Here is a 21,092-nt window from a genome sequence, read left to right on the forward strand (position 1 = left end):
GAACTTCCGCTTCATGCACATCCAAGGAGGAAGGTTATACATACATAGAGTCACGGGCCAGGTGCTGTGATTGCTGCTCTGCTCCCCGAAAGGATTAATGCCATCCGCGCTTAAAGCAAACCATACATTCCTTGGGTCCTTTGCAAACTCATCCCAGTACTTTCTCTCGATTTTTCTCCACTGCGACCCGTCAGCGGGTGCTCTCAACTTCCCATCTTTCTTTCGGTTCTCACTGTGCCATCGCATCAACTTGGCATGCTCTTCGTTTCTGAACAGATGTTTGAACCGTGGTATTATAGGAGCATACCACATCACCTTCGCAGGAACCCTCTTCCTGAGGAGCTCGCCGTCAACATCACCAGGGTAATCTCGTCTGATCTTATACTGCAACGCACCGCATACCGGGCATGCGTTCAGATCCTTGTATGCACCGCGGTAGAGGATGCAGTCATTAGGGCATGCATGTATCTTCTCCACCTCCAATCCTAGAGGGCATATGACCTTCTTTGCTGCGTATGTACTGTCGGGCAATTCGTTATCCTTTGGAAGCTTCTTCTTCAATATTTTCAGTAGCTTCTCAAATCCTTTGTCAGCCACAGCATTCTCTGCCTTCCACTGCAGCAATTCCAGTACGGTACCGAGCTTTGTGTTGCCATCTTCGCAATTGGGGTATAACCCTTTTTTGTGATCCTGTAACATGCGATCGAACTTCAGCTTCTCCTTTTGACTAATGCATTGCGTCCTTGCATCGACAATGACCCGGCGGAGATCATCATCATCGGGCACATCGTCTGGTTCCTCTTGATCTTCAGCAGCTTCACCCGTGGCAGCATCATTGGGCACATCGTCTGGTTCCTCTTGATCTTCACCAGCTCCCCCCGTTGCAGCATCACCGTATTCAGGGGGCACATAGTTGTCATCGTACTCTTCTTCTTCGCCGTCTTCCATCATAACCCCTATTTCTCCGTGCCTCGTCCAAACATTATAGTGTGGCATGAAACCCTTGTAAAGCAGGTGGGAGTGAAGGATTTTCCGGTTAGAGTAAGACCTCGTATTCCCACATTCAGTGCATGGACAACACATAAAACCATTCTGCTTGTTTGCCTCAGCCGCATCGAGAAACTCATGCACGCCCTTAATGTACTCGCGGGTGTGTCTGTCACCGTACATCCATTGCCGGTTCATCTGCGTGCATTATATATAATTAAGTGTCCAAATTAATAGAAGTGTACAAATCTCGAGGAAAATGGAGCTTGGAGGTCGAGCTTCGAGAGGAGAAAGCTTAAGTAGTGTGGCTCGGGCATTCCATCGAACACCTCATGTGCATAGGAGGTGAGCTAGAGCACCACAAAGCCCTCTCCCCCTCGGCCAGAAAAAACAGAGCACTGTGCTCTGCTCTTGCGCGAGGGGGTATATATAGGCACCTCATTGGTCCCGGTTGGTGGCATGAACCGGGACTAAAGGGGAGCCTTTGGTCCCAGTTCAAGCCACCAACCGGGACCAATGGTGGTGGGCCAGGAGCGAGGCCCATTGGTCCCGGTTCGTCCCACCAACCGGGACCAAAAGGTCCAGACGAACCGGGACCAATGGCCCACGGGGCCCGGCCGGCCCCCTGGGCTCATGAACCGGGACCAATGCCCACATTGGTCCCGGTTCTACACTGAACCGGGACTAATGGGCTGAGCCGGCCTGGACCATAGCCCTGTTTTCTACTAGTGAAGTCACGTACTTGCTGATACACATCATTGATAATGTCCAAGGACTATCTTTATTCATAAACACATAGGAAATATCATCATACATGATTGCCTCTAGGGCATATCTCCAACATGGCTATGAGGTGGCCCGACCTAAGTGGGATCTCGCTGAGAAAGAGATGATGGATGCAGGGGTCACTCCATTTACATTGAGGTGGCCCGTCAGGTGCATAACTTGGTTATATGCGCATGGGGGGGAGTTGGACCAAAAAACATGCGAGGTTTTGAAGCGGGCAAGTCTTAAAGGAGCCACCGACAGTTTACTTGTTGCAATAGAAAAGGTGCGTACGGGGGTGTTCATGCCCAACAAAGAGAATGACGAACTTACGCGCGCCCTGAAGAATCTTGAACACCCAGGAAGAACACGAGGCAAAGGCGTTGTTCCGTGGTTTGAGGGGTTTGCAGACTGGAACGCCGACTACAGAAGCTGTGCGATAAAGAAGCAGCAAGAGGATCAGAAGAGGAAGCTGGAGGAGGAGCATAGGACGCAGGAAGCAGACCGCCTTCGCATCGTAGAATCAAAGCACGCGGAGTTGGGACTCGCTTTCAAGCGGCAGCAACAATAGATCGACTCACTTAGCCAGGAACGGGGGTCTCAACAGCAGCAGCAGCTAGCGGATCCGGCATTGGATAGCACTGTCCCATCCATGCCGAGAAGCTGCATGGGTTCCGCCCCGGGCGATAATGCACTGCTGGATAGATACCATGTGGATGATATCATAGCTACGACAACTTGTGTACTACACTTTAAAATGAAGAACATATCCATGAAGGTGGCCGATGGCTATGCTTATACAAACCCCCCTGAATCAACCTTCCATTGCAATCCAATTCCAGCTGGATATGCTCGTGTCGGGGTTGATGAAGTGGTGGCAGGATATTCAGGGCTAAAGCTTGACATTCCTGGAGGTGACGACTAGCGCACACTGGGAGAGGCCAAACATCATATCATTCTATGGAGAAAGGATTGCATCGTCTTTCCAAGGCCACCGACACCGCGTCAACTGGCTCCTCCTCCAAGTCCGCCACCGCGTCAGCAGACTCTTGCTCCTCCAAGTTCGCCACCGCGTCAGCAGACTCCTGCTCCTCCAAGTCCGCCACAGCGTCAGCAGACTCCTGCTCCTCCAAGTCCGCTACCGCATCAGCCCACTTCTCCTCCTCCAAGTCCGGCACCGCGTCAGCCGACTCCTCCTCCTCCAAGTCCGGCACCGCGTCAGCCGACTCTTCCTCCAAGTCAGGAACCACGTCAGCCATCTATGCCGCCTCAGCAACAGCGAAAGAGAGGCACGCAGCTACGGCGGCTAGTGGTACAACAAGAGGCAAAAATACAAATTTGGTCCAAGCCACAAGCCTCTTCTGAGGTTGCCTAATTGAATGCCCATTTTGGACCCAAACCGCCCCATCCACCAGAAGAGAATGTACCTGAGAATGTCATGCAGCACTTTATTGATATGGCTCAACCAGCTGTCAAGCATAGGGACTCATATTATGAGCGTCAAATCAAGAAGTCATACCAAGAACAAAAAAAGAAGGAGTCGAGCTCGAGCCTAGCAGCTGCCAAAAAAGCAGGAAAATTGTTCCCCAGCTACCAGAACAGTCGGTGCAACCGATCCCCCTGCTCATTGTACAAACACAAGCGAGTACCGGCGCCGATCAGCTGGTAATAACCGACGATCATAGAAGGATGGCTAAAGAGGCCGGAGTCACTGTAGAATAACTCCTAGGCATCGAGAACTTTGAAACATTTAAAGAGGAGGAACTACAATGGAAATATGCACGCGACCAACCTATGGTCAAGCGTGAGAAGATCCCGCGTCTATCAATGTGAATGTACGAATTGCATCAATGGTACATGACAAAAGTAAAGACTACCGATCGAGAGTCCCTCTTGGTGAAAGTCGAGGCAGAGCATTACTTCCTTGAAAAAGATATGTGGGTTGAGTTTCAAGAAATATTTCAGTTATTCAATCAAGACGCAGTCGATAAATCTATCGTCAGTTGCTATTGTCTGTAAGTGATTTCTTTCTGTATTTAAGTCTCTAGCTAGCTGTAGTGCTCGTTCATTATCTGTAATTATCCTCACTATATTCATTTCTGTGGTATTATGCAGAATGAGGATCTATGAAATGAAAAGAGCTGGACGCTATGGCATTGGGTTCATTGGCCCAAATACCATTAATGAAGAGAGATGGGTAGGTGAATATGATCGACCATACACAGAGAAAAGGTTGCTACAGTTCTTGGTGCGACTAAATACCCAACCAGATATACTACTTCCTTACAACTTCGGGTGAGTGACACTGTCTTGTACTACAAATTTTGTTTTTGCTTACTAGATGTTAATAAATGTAGTTGATGACTTATGCACATGCCCGCTTAATTATACAAACGTGTGCGCTTGCAACTTTCACTGGATCCTACTAATCATTCAAGTTGACGAGGGAAAAGTTTAAGTACTATACTCACTACTTAAAGACTTTAATGACTAGACAATCATGAGGGAGATGGTCGATAGGTAATTTCAATCATTATCGAACTATATGTCGGCCTCTTTAGTTCATTTCCTGATATCAACTAATTAATACCTCATTTATTTTCATTTTCTTTGCCGACAGGAAGGGCTTGGGAAAAGTTCATCAAACAGGTTAAAGCCCAATGGAAACCAAGCTGAAATGGTGTGGACCCAAGGTAATTAATTAAGTAGCTAGTACTAGCTAGCTACCATCTCTTTAATTCTAGATTCAATACCATTATCATGCTTGATTAATTATTATCTGATTGAATTCTGTTCTCGTGAAGACTCTAAAACAAGCGTCGGGGAATAATTTATGTGCATACTACCTTTGCGAGAACATTTGCATGATGACGTCCGAAAGGAGCTGAAATGATAGAGACCAATGGATACGTTTGCCAGAATACTATTCACAATTTTTACATCATTATCTAATATATATACACACAACTAATAATTACATATTTATCTCCTTCTTTAAAGATGATGGAGATGCGGGATAAGCTCCTACCAAAGGATCGTGTACGAGCAATTCAAGAGGAAATAGCAGGATTTGCTTGACAAGCGGTAATGCCCCCATATAATGATCTGCAAATTGTAGAAAAAATTGTATATATATATATATATATATATATATATATATCTGTGTGTGTGTGTGTGTGTGTGTGTGTGTATGTGAATGGTGGTGCGAGAAATTGTATATATATCTCTGTGTGTGTGTGTGATCAGTTCTACGAAAAATTCTATTTATATATATATGCATAACATATACAATATGTAGTAGCGTAAAATATGTTTGAAATGAAAAATAATTAAATGGAAAACACAAAACTAAAAGTAAAAATAAATCATAAACCCCAAAACCTTTTAGTCCTGGTTGGGAATAAAGGCCCCCAGCCCCCCGGCGTGGGCTCGTGCCACGTGGTGGGCCTTTGGTCCTGGTTCGTGACGAACCGGCACTAAACAGAGGGAGGGGGAGGGGGAGGGGTGGGGGTCCTTTAGTCCCCACCCTTTAGTGTCGGTTGCATAACCGGCACTAAAGGTCCTTACGAACTCGAACCAAAGCCCGATTCTGCACTAGCGTATATACTCCCTTGATCCCAAAGTAAGTAACTCAACTTTATACTACCTTTATGCTAAAGCTAATACAAAGTTGAGTCACTTATTTCCGGAGGGAGGGAGTATGTTCCAGGATTTTGAGCCATTTTCGGTATGTTTTGTGGGACATCAGACACAGCTACGTGTGGCCATTTGTTCGGCATGGTTTGGGCCAGTGGGGTGGCGTGTGTGTTAGTCAGCACTAGGGGGCGCGCACGGCGCACTTGTCGTGCCGCCTCAAGGAAACATTCCTCACCGGGTTCAATTCATAGACTTAGCACTAGTGCTCCTATTTTTCGGGATTTATTTTAGGCAGTTCCATGATGTTCGTTTAGTTGGAAAAGACATTCCCATGGACAATGAGGTGTTTGTTTGATAACTTCGTCAATTTCCAGATGTTGTGTCGGTGCAGTATAGGTGCTCATGGCGTAGGTGCGCATGTATGCATTCATAAGGGTAACTGTACATGTGTTTATAAACATTTGTGTTTGTATTGTGTTAAAAAAATCGTCATCCCATTGGTCCCTGAGTTTCACTGTTGAGTGATCTCTTAAATAGGCATACAAGCCTCCACCTCATCCTGCAATTTATTCCCGTATAAAACAATACAAAACCCCCATCATGAAAAGACCCCTTATGAGTTCCTTAATTACAGAAAGGTGCTCAGTCTCGGAAGATGAATTTTTTGTTCAATTGCAAAAAGTCTGTTGGACTCATGATCCAACAGGTGGAGAGCACTGAAGCTCCCATAGCCGACATATTTAGGTTCCCTCTCACACTATTTAGGGAGATCAGCAGGGACTTCTCCGTCCGTCAATGGTGCGTCACATATTCACGGTCACATCACACCATTGACCACCCTACACTAGTCCTGGCCATGGGAAGCCCGGCCCGGACTGACACTGCTCCCGGGCCGGGCTTGGGCCTAGATTTTGAGCCCGAAGGCCGGGCCATGCCGGGCACGTCATTTTTGCAATTTCCTAAAAGAGGCCTGGCCCAAGTCCAGAGGCCCATCGGGCTTTTATGTGTTTGGGCCGGGCGCGGGCCTAAAAACCAGGCCCGATGGCCGGGCCGGGCCAGGCTCGGGCCTGGGTGTCTTGACTCCGGCTTGGCTTGGCCCGGCTCGAAGCCCGACCCGGCCCGAGTTTTGGCCAGGTATACCGTACACATACCGAGAGGGGAAGCGCCTAGAGTGAGTTCTTGGGAGGAAGAATGGTGGATCGACTGAGGGTGGAAGGTGAGAGCGGGTCAAGTGGCAGGAAGAGGAACAGAGGGGAGGGCAGAGGAGGTGGTGTCCGTCGGCACCATCAAGCTGCACTACAAAAAACACTCCCGTGATGTTATGTGTTTGTCACAGTAGGACACGTTTTCTGTCATGCATGTATATCCATGACAATTTTATGACAGAATCAATATAGTGATACATGTGCGGTCGTAGATATGTGTTCCATGACAATACTGAAATTATTATCATGGAAGTGACCACTTCCATGACGATAAGTCGGACGTCATTGAAGTGCTTTTGTTCAGGGTACCTACACGTGGAATCCATCGTAACGCGTCGTCATTAAGCTATCGAGTCCGGTTTTGGATCCGATAACCCGTTAACAGTAATGACCAATGGTCATTTTCCACGTGTTAAATTCTCATTGGCCGAAAGAACCATGTGTCAACTCAGCGTTGGGACAGATGTCATCCAGCAAATGTACGGGACAAGTCTATGATATGACGACACGTGGCTCGGCCCAACAGAAGCCCAATCAGGTCAAAACGCTGGGACGTTTGACTTGGTCAAAAGATAGCGGCCCGGCCCACAAAAAGCCTGTTAACGGCATGTCCGCATATAGCTCATTTACAGCCCGCTAACTCACGACCCGTTATGGCCTACCAGAATTAGGCCAAGTAGCGTCATCTGGGTCGTCTAATATGATTCCAGCCCGTTGTAACTTCCGACCCATGTAAGGCCCATGATGTCTTTCAGCCCATATGAGGGCAACGAATGGACTGAACTCTTACTAGGGAGATTCGGAGATCGACGGAGAATGGAGGGGAGAGCAGGCTGAGCATCCTGTAGAGGATCAAAGCCATCGAAACACAAAATCATGTATTTCTAGCACATGCACTATTCACTATAAAACTTTATGATTTCTTAGGTGCAATTCACACCAAAATGTATTTCATAATGAAATTTTACAGCAGTATAGTATTCCGTATATTCATGTGAACCAGAATTTTGAGACATCAAAATGTTATCTTCAATTATTAGTATTCTTGAAAACGAGTTCCATAGAGCCCGTTAGCAAGAATTCCACACTTAACATACATGGTACTTAAAAAAAACTCGTGAATTAATGATGGATGAGGAAGGTTTATGTTGGTGGCCCTGAAGGATTATATCAATGTAGCTACATGACTGAAGTTACTTTGCGACCTTGTGTTTACAATAAGTAACAAGCAGCCGCGCCACTTTGTTCTACATTTAAGCTTTCGGTGGACATGTAATCGAGCTTACGACAATTTAGTACCGGTTTTTACCTTTTTCCTTGTAATGGATCTCTATGGTTACATTAGTAAAATGGGGGAGGAATCCCTTTTCTTAGAACTAAAAGGAAGTCACAAAGTGATTAGCTACTAGCCAATGAGTCACAAAGAAAAGAAGCATCGAACACAAAACTTCAAGAGAGCCATAGCTTAAACACTAACTCAAGAAAATTAACGTCCCCGACGTTAGGATGAAATATTTCACACCAAATAGATGGTGCTTTTGTAGGTGGGTGGGTGGGTGGGTTGATGGGGGCACGGAGTTGCTCAGTGACCAACACCAGCTTGGAAGATGCCAGTGACTCGGGTGAGGATGGGCAAAGGTTCCGACTTTGGATTATGATTAATTTTTTGGCTCCTACCTAGATGGCCGAAATTTGGCAATTTCAAAATTTTCAGAAATATCTTAGATGGAATAGGAAAACCAAAATTTGAATTTTGGAACAAAATAGGACAGAAAATTTCCCCTTTTTTTTAAATCAAGTGGAACAAAAGTTAATTCCTACGTAACCGACACAAATTAGTTCAAGACTTACAGTCCACAACCATCACACATTAGCTCAAAGTTTAGACGACCAAGTACAACCAACAATTTTTCAATTTGATTTTCTCGGCCGACAACGACATTACCTGGCCGAGGCGAGATATCCGAAATTTGGCTAAAATTTAATTTTCTTAACCGACATTTACTAGGGCCATGCGAGATGGGCTGACAGCGGTCTATGGGCCTCGTTCCATAGACGGTGCTCATTCTTGTGTCTAAGGCCCATTTATGGCGTCAGACCCGGTCCTTGCTTGCAGCCTCTTCGCCTGCAAGTTTTTCAACAACTCGCCGCGAACCTTGACATGTTTCGAGCACATGGTGGAGCCGGATTGTGCTGGCTTGCCACATGTCCAGTTACGAGCATTGCACCGCCGCTCTGCTGGCATTGTCAAGGGGTCAGCTTTAACCTCTAGTTCTTCAACTTCTGCCTCCGGCCGTTCTCCAACACATTCCCCGTCTGGCTCTTCATCAGTACTGCCACATCAAAGCAGAAGCGCACAATCATTTATACTCCCAAAACACAACATGTTTCTAGTGCAAAGTAAATACATACAAAACAAATAATCATCTGATGTTGCTAGCAAAATACGTACTAGACTACGGGCTTTAAATTTATTTGTTTCTCATAAAATACAAAATGTCAGAATAAAATTATACTACTACTTGGACTTCAAATTTTAAAATCGTATACCAACATTTTGAAAATTAATCATAAAAGCTTGCCCGAAGAGAGAGAAAAAAATCCAACCATGCTGCACTCGATGGTTACAATTATTGACCCATTTATACTTTGTCCTATCCATATACACTATTAAAATAAAAAGTTCAATTATTGACCCATTTATACTTTGTCCTATCCATTTATACTTTGACCAATCGTTTAGGTAAAACAAGGAAAATAAATACTTCATGTATGTAATGTAAAACTTAAATATATTTCTTCCTTTTGGCGAATATATTTATGTCTTTCTCATCATTTTATCTAAATCATTTCTCTCTTAATCGTCACTGTGTGCTTTATTACGCGTTTAACCCTTTCACAAGAACTCCAGCAGGTTAAGCCGACCCCTCATGTGAATAACAGCCAAGCATTTTGGGAGGTATCACAAATTTATACTTTGGTAGATTGTTGGATTAACAATATATGTATGCATATATGTTTTGACCTATTTTGTTAGTTCAGAAGACGAGCTCTTGAAAGTACATTCATGTGACGTACATATTTTCAAACGGTGAAATGTATATTTTTTTCTCGTAGTGGCATAGTTAGTTTTGTGCACATATTGCATTACACACTGTGTAAAATACAAATCAACAAGTATAAATGAAAATACATTTTAGGGGTAAATGTAAAATACATTTTAATGTATTTTTTCAAATGTAAAATACATTGAAATCTACGCCCAGCAGAAGGATTGTTCTGTGGGAAAACAAATTCACTTTGAATAAGCGTTTATGGGAAAAAAGTTGCTTCCTTTTGTATGGCTGGAGACATGAGGGGTCGGACTTGTTTTCTACTCTGCCGTGGAATATAAAGTGATTTTTCTGGAAAATACTGGAAGGCTGGGAGCAAGAGACAAACCCATACCCACGTGAGTGCACTGGATGAGCAATGGGTCCCATACTCCCATATGTCACATCCTCAACTTTGGGCAGAATCGAATTAAATATAAATATTGCACTGGATGAGCAATGGGTCCCATAGCCCCCCATATGTCACCCAACCGGTCCTATGGGTTATTCGTATACTATAGTCTAGTAGAGGAGTAGAAGTACAGATACCTGTCCTCTGGGTCCTTCACCATATGGTCGTCCAAAGCTACATTGTTCACGTACATGGACGCCTGACAGAAAGACACGGCGAATAAAATTTAAATTCCGGCCAGCCGAATCAACAGATCAACCAATAAATATGGCCGGATCTTGGAAAATAGGAACCAGCGCAAAAATACAGAGTATACATGTATTTTACCTTGATATTGTTTGACGAGCCAGCTGAAGAAACTGGAGATTGGACGGCATGGTCTTCCTCGTCCGCCATATCAAACTCCTCTTCGAAGCCGACGGCTTCTGCCAGCATCAGCAGCGACGCTGCCGCTTCTTCTTCGGCGCTCTGCCAAGGACTTGCTGGGCTTGGGATTTCTACGGTGGCCGGGAAGGTGGACGGCCGAGAAGCAGGGTTGCTCGGGTTCATCTCTGCCGTGCTGTAGTTCGGCGAGAGGAGAGAGACGGCAGGAGAAAAATGGGTGAGAAGGGTTATGGGAATCTGGATGGAACGATGTGCCGGGCAGTATTTATTTATCATGGTGTATACAGCGCTGGATTTGTAGATCAGGCTGTCATTATTAGGAAGATTGGCAGCGTTTAACTAAATTGATTGTGGTATTTCAAATTTCTTTCAGGGATGATCTAAAAAACAATTAAAGTATAAGACTATGCCTTTTTTGGTTGTGCAAATAAAGGAAAGAAATATATGGCCAGTTGGTGCCGCCTAGCTAATTGCCTATGTATCCACTCTCTTAGCTGGAACAATCTTGCCTATGTTCACACTCAAGTCTCTCCACCAATGGTTTATTTTGAGATAAATTCTTGCCTTTTATAACGAAGGCTTATATTTCAAAGCTTTCCTATTTTATTTTAGAATTTGCATTTCCAGCATTCCAGTATTCTTGAAACAATGGGCGATTCTTTTGGCTTTTTTGTCCATTTAATGTTGGCCCATAAATGGAGCGTTTTAAAAAGAAGCCAACCTACACAAGAACATATGCCTAAGTTTTCTGAAAAAAGAGGCCTACTAGGAAACTTAACACTGGTAGAAAAAGGGCCTATAGTCCCGGTTCGTAAGGGCCTTTAGTCCCGGTCCGGGACTAAAGTGTCGGTACTAATACCTCCACCCTTTAGTCCCGGTTCAATCCAGAACCGGGACTAAAGGCCCTCCACGTGGGCAGTGCGCAGAGCCCAGTCAGGAGACCCTTTGGTCCCGGTTGGTGGCAGTGCGCAGAGCCCAGTCAGGAGACCCTTTGGTCCCGGTTGGTGCCACCAACCGGGACCAAAGGGTCTCCTGACTGGGCTCTGCGCACTGCCCACGTGGAGACCCTTTTGGTCCCGGTTGGTGGCACCAATCGGGACCAATAGGCATCCACGCGTCAGCACTTCTGTGGCTGGGGTTTTTGTTTTTTTTTGAAAGGGGGGGGGGGGGGGGTTGGGGGTTTTAGGGGGTTAATTTAGGTGTTTCATATATTGTGTTAGCTAGTTATAATTAATAGAGAGAAGTGTCCTCTGTTATGTCTGTGCTTGGTCGACGCTACGTACTATACATACGTATATAGAGAGGACTAGACACGCTAGCTAGCTAGTAAGCAAACGAAGGAAACAGAAGATCGTCATGAACATATATGCATATATACAGAGAGAAGTGATATCGACCACCTCTCCTTCTCCGAGAGATTGGTCGAACAACAAGTTCTCGTATATCTATCTGACACTACCGGCTACATATATACAGTAATTATCTCTTACAAATATAATCATACGGACTCAGGGTTAACATAGAATTCTCCGTCTTCAGGGATCACGTGGTCAAGAAAGAATGCCGCCAATTCCTCTTGAATTCCTCGCATGCGAGCTGGTGCTAGGAGTTCATCCCGCTTCCGAAACATCTAATTTAAAGAAGGGGGTCAATACATATATATATGAATGAATGAAACTCAACACAAATGATGGTAATAAAATAAAATTGTGAATGTTGTTATTTACGTACTTCATATTGTTCGTCAGTGTAGCCCCGCTCACAGGTCGTGTGGTGGATGGACTCGCAAACATAGTAACCACAGAAATCATTCCCTTGTTGCTGCCACAACCACTTTACAAGAAATAGAGGTTAATCAAACTGATAAGCAAGAATGCCAAATGGTATTGATGAAACTAGCGCTTGAATGACTAGTAGATGCGCTTAAAATGCTACTATAGCTAGTACTTACTTTCGGGTGTCTAAATTGCAGCTCCTTCGGCAGTCCCGGAGCTTTTCTGGTGAATTTTCTCCAAACCCTGTCGGACAAAGAAAACAATTACTTGATATATCAGGAAATGAACAAAGTTGCTGATATGGTGGATAATGATCGATTTAACTTCTCGAGTATTTGAGTCATGTCTGCATAGTCCTTGGGATCTTTTGGTCTTGAGTCTAAGACGGTTACTAGTCCCTGCTCAAGCTTAATATGTAGGAGAATATAGTGGAAACTGCACACGCATGCATAACTCATCAATTACATTACTATAACCTTGACTAATATATAAGGGAAACCGAATACGCACAAGACAGTAACACTCACTTGAAGTTGTAAGGAAAGAGTATTATATCTTTGTTTTGATTTATTATCAACGATTCTAGCATGCTGGCCTCGGTTTCTGCGGCATGAAATTTAACCTGAGTTGCATCTATGAGATTTGTGTTAATGAACCCAATATCACCGACTTGTCTTTTCTTCAATTCGATGATCTTCAATCTGCATAATATAGTGAGGATGACTATAAATACATGCAATGAAAGAGCTAAGCTATATAGAGAAACTTAATGACATAAGTAGTACTACTTACAGACAGTAGCAGGTGACAGTTGCTTTATCGAGGGCCAATTGATTGAAGAACTGATAGAACTCCTCAAATGGAATAGGCAACAGATCAATTCCAACGAGGTCATGCTCCGGTTTAACTCTCGCAAACAAAGTACTCCTCCCCCCAGAGTCTCTGCAGATTTTCAAGTACCAATCATGCAATCTTCGCATCATCGTTGATAGAGATCTTTCATCTTTGACGAGAGGCTTCCCGTACTCGTATCTTTGTATCTGCACGTCCATGGGGTCATAATGTACTTCGTCGGGCAGGTAATCTGCAGGATTGCTATAACCGGGCACCATCCTCGGATCATTATCGACGTTGTGGCTAGGCACCTTGAGCGGGGGGCACGATTGCTTCGCTTGTTCGCCGAGCTGGGCAATTTGTTTCCCAGCTCGTCGTTGTTTCAGCCTTTGATCACTGACAGTACTTCCCGACTGCTCCGCTTCGGCAAATTCCTTTCCAATAATGCGGTCATAGTTTCCTTTCGGCGAATCAGACTTTGGTGTTTTTGTCAGGGCAGCCAGAATGCGCTTCACTTTCACCCGATCTACCTTCTCCTCCGGAGGTGGATGTTTCTTTGCTTTCACCCCTTCAAAGAATTTCTTCACTTCTTCTCGCGCGATCTCGGCGTTCTCCTCCTGGGTCCTCTCATATGGTAACTTCTCTCGAGTCTTCAGAGAAGGACCGAATTTGTATGTCCTCCCGCCTCTGGTTGTACTGCTAGACGCCGACCGAGCAGACGTAGCGGTTGTCTTCTTTACTTGCTTAAGCGGCGGAGGAGAAGGACTACGACGCGCCGGAGCAGCTGGAGCGGCGGCAGGTCTCTTCCGCCCTTGCTGACGAGGCGGAGAAGGAGGAGGCGGGCTGCTCGGGCGCGTCGGCGCAGGCGGAGAAGGAGGCGGAGTGCCGCCGCGCGCCGGAGAAGGAGCCGGCCGAGGGCCCTGATCGTCACTCGCCGGAGGAGGAGGAGGCGGTGGAGGCGGAGTGCCCTGACTCGCCGGAGGAGGAGGAGGAGGCGGTGGCGTCCAGTTCGGAAGGTTGATCGCCGAGGTGTCGGGAGGTTGCCTAGTGTCAAAGGATTCAATAAAACCATGTCTTCATCATTAGGCGAAAGTAACATGTGCATGATGGTACGAAGCTCTTCAAAGTTGTTCTGGAACGGACTCCCAGATAGGATAATCCGCCTTTTGGTACAAAGTTCAGCAAGAGCCTTCCGAATATCGCTATTTGGAAGGCCTTTGCTGAATTGGTACCAAAAGGCGGATTATTCTATCCGGGACTCCATTCCAAAACAACTTTGCAGAACTTCGTACCAACATGCCCTGGTTACTTCCGGCTAATGATGAAGGCATGGATTTCTTCAATACTTTGACACTAGGAAACCTCTCTCAACCCCTCGGCGATCCTCGACCCCTCGAACCCTCGACGACCCTGGAACCCTCGACCCCTAGACGACCCTCTTCTTCCTCTCATGTTCGAGAGGATCGCCGAGGGGTCGGGAGGTTGCCTAGTGTCAAAGGATTCAACAAAACCATGTCTTCATCATTAGGCGAAAGTAACATGTGCATGATGGTACGAAGCTCTTCAAAGTTGTTCTGGAACGGAGTCCCAGATAGGATAATTCGCTTTTTGGTACAAAGTTCAGCAAGAGCCTTCCGAATATCGCTATTTGGAAGGCCTTTGCTGAATTCGTACCAAAAAGCGGATTATTCTATCCGGGACTCCATTCCAGAATAACTTTGCAGAACTTCGTACCAACATGCCCTGGTTACTTCCGGCTAATGATGAAGGCATGGATTTCTTCAATACTTTGACACTAGGAAACCTCTCTCTACTTCCGGCTAATAAGAAGAAGAAGAAGAAGAAGAAGAAGAAAAGAAGAAAAAAAAGAGGAGAAGAAGAAAGGAATAGTGGAGAAAAGAGAAAATAGAATATATTCTATTTTCTCTTCTTCTCCACTATTCCTTTCTTCTTCTCCTCTTCTTTTTCTTCTTTTTTCTTCTTCTTATTTATTTCTCCTCTTCTTTTCGGTAGAGGAAACCCTAAATAGCTAGCAAGTATCGTGGGTGTGAGATACATGTGGCCTTCGGTGTCGGACACTACATCCACGTCCCACAAGTGACGTGGGGGTCGAAGCCCGCGCCATTTGTGGGATGTGGATGTAGTGTCCGACACCGACGGTACATGTATCTCACACCGACGATACTTTCTATTTAGGGTTTCTCCTCTACCGCTCGGCGACCCTCTCGACGACCCTCGTTCCCGATAAAATAAAGAGGAAGAAGAAGAAGAAAAAGAAGAGAAGAAAGAATAGAGGAGAAGACTTCCTCTTCTTCCTCTCTTCTTCTTCCCCTTCTTCCTCGCCTCTCTCATGAATGTCCGGCGTTCTCGACCCCCCCCCCCACGTGTCGAAGAAAAAAAAGAAGAAGAAAAATAGGAGAAGAAGAAAGGAATAGAGGAGAAAAGAGAAAATAGAACATATATTCTATTTTATTCTATTTTTCTCTTCTTCTCCTCTATTCCTTTCTTCTTCTCCTCTTCTTTTTCTTCTTTTTTCTTCTTCTTATTTATTTCTCCCCGTCTTCCTCTCCCCCCTCAGCGACCCTAGACCCCCTCTCGACCCCCTCTTCTTCTCCCTCTTCTAATTCATTTGTTCATATGAATACACAAACATTTTCATATTTACAATAATTAATATCACCAAAAAAATCTATGAACAGAAAAAATCCTATATTCTCTCTTCTCCTTGATATTTACTATTTTTTGCATATGAACAGAAAAAAATCTATGAAAAAATCATATGAAAAAAACCCTATATTCTTTCATATTTACTATTTTTTGCATATATACATGAAAAAAGCATATAACAGAAAAAAGCATATAACAGAAAAAAAAGCATATAACAGAAAAAAAAGCATATAACAAAAAAAATATGCTAGCTCGGGCGCCGCGGCCGGACCAGAGGACGACGGCGACGGCGACGATGGGGGCGGGCGGGCGACGGCGACGGCGACGGCGGGGCGGCGCGCGGCGCGGGCGACGGCAACGATGGGCGCGGGCGACGGCGACGATGGGGGCGGGCGGCATCGGGGCGGCACGCGGCGCGGGCGACGTGGGCGACGGCGACGGGGGCGGGCCGGGGCGGCACGCGGCACGGGCGACGGCGACGATGGGGGCGGGCGGCGTCGGGGCAACTGTAGGATGAGAATGAAAAAATGCTAAGTGCTTCCTTATATAGAACAGGCTTTAGTCCCGGTTCGTGGCAGCAACCGGGACCAAAGGTGGGCATTAGTCCCGGTTGGTGCCACGAACCGAGACCAAAGGTCAATTTTCGGCAGGCCAAAGGGCGGGAAGCGGCGACCTTTGGTCCCGGTTGGTGGCACCAACCGGGACCAATGCCCTTGTGCGCCCCGCGCCCACAAGTTTAGTCCCACATCGCTAGCTGAAGGGCGCCGATACTGGTTTATAAGCGCCGCTCTGCCTCCCCTTTCGAGCTCCTCTGAAATGCAGGCTTTCGGGCCTAAACTGCTACTGCCTGCGGGCCTGAATCCTGGCCCATGTAGGGTTTCTAGTCGTATTCAGGCCGTGGAGGCCCAGTAGGTGGCATTTTTTTTTGGTTTTTTCTTTTCTATTTCAACATTTTTTTGGTTTTTTATTTTTTTGTTTCTACTTAAAACTAAATAATTACAGTTTTTTTAGTGATTCCTTTTTGCTTTTAGGTCACAAAAATTATAAACTTTCTGTTAGTGCCATTAGTTTTAAATTTTAAATAGTTTAAATTTGAATTTTTTAAAATTTGTGTGAATCACTAGTTTATGAATAAATTTACTATAAAATTAGAATTTTTTTCTTCTTTGCTATTATTTTTTATTTATACTTACAATTAAATACTTATAGTTTGATTTTAGGTCACACAAATTATATTCTTTTTGCTATTGAAGAATATTATAGTTTTATTTAGTTGATCTTAACATAATATTTTAATTGATTGTTTTTATTTTCATAAAAGTTTTGTAGTTCATTCTGTTTGCTATTAATTCATTCTTTGAGCTAAATGACTCTGAAATTGGAAAGCATTTCAAAATGAACTCTGAAAAGGTTGAAAGTTGGCATGGTATCATCATTTCACCCACATAGCATGTTCCAAAAAGTAGAGAGGGTTACGACAAAAACTTGATGCACTTCGTGTACAAAATGGACAATCACTTTCGAAGTATCAAAGTTTCGAACCATAAGACATGAAAGCATTTCAAATGAACTCTGAAAAAGTTGAAAGTTGGGATGGTATCATAATTTCACCCACATAGCATTTGCTTATTGCGGGAGAAAGTCTTCACTTTTTCTTTGCTTGTGTCATTTGCTTATTGCGCCGTAACCATGGATAATCTTCATTGTTTATCAGGATGCTTGGGTCAGCCTTGACATTGAAGGGAGGAATTTCATGAAACTTTTCATAATCTTCAGACATGTCTGTCTTGCCGTCCACTCCCAGGATGTCCCTTTTTCCTGAAAGAACTATGTGGCGCTTTGGCTCATCGTATGATGTATTCGCTTCCTTATCTTTTCTTTTTCTCGGTTTGGTAGACATGTCCTTCACATAGATAACCTGTGCCACATCATTGGCTAGGACGAACGGTTCGTCAGTGTACCCAAGATTTTTCAGATCCACTATTGTCATTCCGTACTGTGGGTCTACTTGTACCCCGCCGCCTAACAGATTGACCCATTTGCACTTAAACCAAGGGACATTAAAATCAGGTCCGTAGTCAAGTTCCCATATGTCCACTATGTAACCATAATATGTGTCCTTTCCGCTCTCGGTTGCTGCATCAAAGCGGACACCGCTGTTTTGGTTGGTGCTCTTTTGATCTTGGGCGATCGTGTAAAATGTATTCCCATTTATCTCGTATCCTTTGTAAGTCAATACAGTCAAAGATGGTCCCCTGGACAACAAGTACAACTCATCACAAACAGTGTTGTCACCTCTGAGACGTGTTTCCAACCAACTGCTGAAAGTCCTGATGTGTTCACATGTAATCCAGTCGTCGCACTGCTCCGGGTGTTTGGAGCGCAGACTGTTCTTGTGTTCATCGACATACGGGGTCACCAAGGTAGAGTTCTGTAGAAGTGTGTAGTGTGCTTGAGACCAAGAATATCCGTCCCTGCATATTATTGAGTCTCTTCCAAGAGTGCCTTTTCCGGTCAGTGTCCCCTCATACCGCGATTTAGGGAGACCTATCTTGTTAAGGTCAGGAATGAAGTCAACACAAAACCCGATAACATCCTCTGTTTGATGGCCCATGGAGATGCTTCCCTCTGGCCTAGCGCGGTTACGGACATATTTCTTTAGGACTCCCATGAACCTCTCAAAGGGGAACATATTGTGTAGAAATACGGGCCCCAGGATGACAATCTCGTCGACTAGATGAACTAGGACGTGCGTCATGATATTGAATAAGGATGGTGGGAACACCAGCTCGAAACTGACAAGACATTGCACCACATCACTCCTTAGCCTTGGTACGATTTCTGGACCGATCACCTTCTGAGAGATTGCATTGAGGAATGCACATAGCTTCACAATGGCTAATCGGACGTTTTCCGGTAGAAGCCCCCTCAATGCAACCGGAAGCAGTTGCGTCATAATCACGTGGCAGTCATGAGACTTTAGGTTCTGAAACTTTTTCTCTGGCATATTTATTATTCCCTTTATATTCGACGAGAAGCCAGTCGTGACCTTCATACTGAGCAGGCATTCAAAGAAGATTTCTTTCTCTTCTTTCGTAAGAGCGTAGCTGGCAGGACCTTTATACTGCTTCGGAGGCATGCCGTCTCTTTCGTGCAAACGTTGCAGGTCCTCTCGTGCCTCAGGTGTATCTTTTGTCTTCCCATACACGCCCAAGAAGCCTAGCAGGTTCACGCAAAGGTTCTTCGTCACGTGCATCACGTCGATTGAGGAGCAGACCTCTAGGTCTTTCCAGTAGGGTAGGTCCCAAAATATAGATTTCTTCTTCCACATGGGTGCGTGTCCCTCAGCGTCATTCGGAATAGCTAGTCCACCGGGACCCTTTCCAAAGATTACGTAGTGTAAATCATTGACCATAGCAAGCACGTGATCACCGGTGCGCATGGCGGGCTTCTTCCGGTGATCTGCCTCGCCTTTGAAATGCTTGCCTTTCTTTCGACATTGATGGTTGGTCGGAAGAAATCGACGATGGCCCAGGTACACATTTTTCCTGCATTTGTCCAGGTATATACTTTCAGTGTCATCTAAACAGTGTGTGCATGCGTGGTATCCTTTGTTTTTCTGTCCTGAAAGGTTACTGAGAGCGGGCCAATCGTTGATGGTCACGAACAGCAATGCCTTAAGGTTAAATTCCTCCTGTCTGTGCTCATCCCACGTACGTACACCGTTTCCATTCCACAGCTGTAAAAGTTCTTCAACTAATGGCCTTAGGTACACATCAATTTCGTTGCCGGGTTGCTTAGGGCCTTGGATGAGAACTGGCATCATAATGAACTTCCGCTTCATGCACATCCAAGGAGGAAGGTTATACATACATAGAGTCATGGTCCAGGTGTTGTGATTGCTGCTCTGCTCCCTAAAAGGATTAATGCCATCCGCGCTTAAAGCAAACCATGCATTCCTTGGGTCATGTGCAAACTCAGCCCAGTGCATTGTCTTGATTTTTCTCCACTGCGACCCGTCAGCGGGTGCTCTCAACTTCCCATCTTTCTTTCGGTTCTCACTGTGCCATCGCATCAACTTGGCATGCTCTTCGTTTCTGAACAGACGTTTCAACCGTGGTATTATAGGAGCATACCACATCACCTTTGCAGGAACCCTCTTCCTGAGGGGCTCGCCGTCAACATCACCAGGGTCATCTCGTCTGATCTTATACCGCAACGCACCGCATACCGGGCATTCGTTCAGATCCTTGTAGGCACCGCGGTAGAGGATGCAATCATTAGGGCATGCATGTATCTTCTCCACCTCCAATCCTAGAGGGCATACGACCTTCTTTGCTGCGTATGTACTGTCGGGCAATTCGTTATCGTTTGGAAGCTTCTTCTTCAATATTTTCAGTAGCTTCTCAAATCCTTTGTCAGCCACAGCATTCTCTGCCTTCCACTGCAGCAATTCCAGTACGGTACCGAGCTTTGTGTTGCCATCTTCGCAATTGGGGTACAACCCTTTTTTGTGATCCTCTAACATGCGATCGAACTTCAGCTTCTCCTTTTGACTAATGCATTGCGTCCTTGCATCGACAATGACCCGGCGGAGATCATCATCATCGGGCACATCGTCTAGTTCCTCTTTATCTTCAGCAGCTTCACCCGTGGCAGCATCATTGGGCACATCGTCTGGTTCCTCTTGATATTCACCAGCTCCCCCCGTTGCAGCATCACCGTATTCAGGGGGCACATAGTTGTCATCGTACTCTTCTTCTTCGCCGTCTTCCATCATAACCCCTATTTCTCCGTGCCTCGTCCAAACATTATAGTGTGGCATGAAACCCTTGTAAAGCAGGTGGGAGTGAAGGATTTTCCGGTTAGAGTAAGACCTCGTATTCCCACATTCAGTGCATGGACAACACATAAAAGCATTCTGCTTGTTTGCCTCAGCCGCATCGAGAAACTCATGCACGCCCTTAATGTACTCGCGGGTGTGTCTGTCACCGTACATCCATTGCCGGTTCATCTGCGTGCATTATATATAATTAAGTGTCCAAATTAATAGAAGTTCATCATCACATTAAAACCAAAGTGCATACATAGTTCTCATCTAACAACATATAGCTCTCCAGAGCATCTAATTAATTAAACCATACATTGAAACTATGTAAAACATTTCAATGCGAAAACAAATGCGATCATAATCGCAACCAAGGTAACAATTGATCCAACGGCATAATGATACCAAGCCTCGGTATGAATGGCATATTTTCTAATCTTTCTAATCTTCAAGCGCATTCCATCCATCTTGATCTTGTGATCATCGACGACATCCGCAACATGCAAC

General features: G+C 45.2%; 1 protein-coding gene across 1 annotated transcript; it reads right to left on the reverse strand.

The window, feature by feature from the left end:
• Positions 1-8,667: 8,667 nt before the first annotated feature.
• LOC147977900 (uncharacterized) lies at positions 8,668-20,771 on the reverse strand. The gene is made up of 4 exons (XM_087514587.1): positions 18,883-20,771; positions 10,425-10,788; positions 10,235-10,296; positions 8,668-8,926 (listed from the first exon to the last, which is right to left on the reverse strand). Exons 1-4 carry the CDS (start codon positions 20,769-20,771, stop codon positions 8,668-8,670), a joined length of 2,574 nt encoding a protein of 857 aa, XP_087370713.1.
• Positions 20,772-21,092: the final 321 nt, after the last annotated feature.

The sequence above is a fragment of the Triticum urartu genome, chromosome 3A (assembly GCF_056163025.1).
Source record: "Triticum urartu cultivar PI428250 chromosome 3A, HENAU_Tu73, whole genome shotgun sequence".
NCBI classification, from domain to species: domain Eukaryota; kingdom Viridiplantae; phylum Streptophyta; class Magnoliopsida; order Poales; family Poaceae; genus Triticum; species Triticum urartu.

Coding starts and splice junctions, on each gene's coding strand:
- LOC147977900 (XM_087514587.1), bottom strand. CDS start 20,771: ATGAACCGGCAATGGATGTACGGTGACAGACACACCCGCGAGTACATT. Junction 10,789..18,882: donor GACGGCATGCCTCCGAAGCA/GTATAAAGGTCC, acceptor TAATAATGACAG/CCTGATCTACAAATCCAGCG. Junction 8,927..10,234: donor GTGAAGGACCCAGAGGACAG/GTATCTGTACTT, acceptor TTGATGTGGCAG/TACTGATGAAGAGCCAGACG.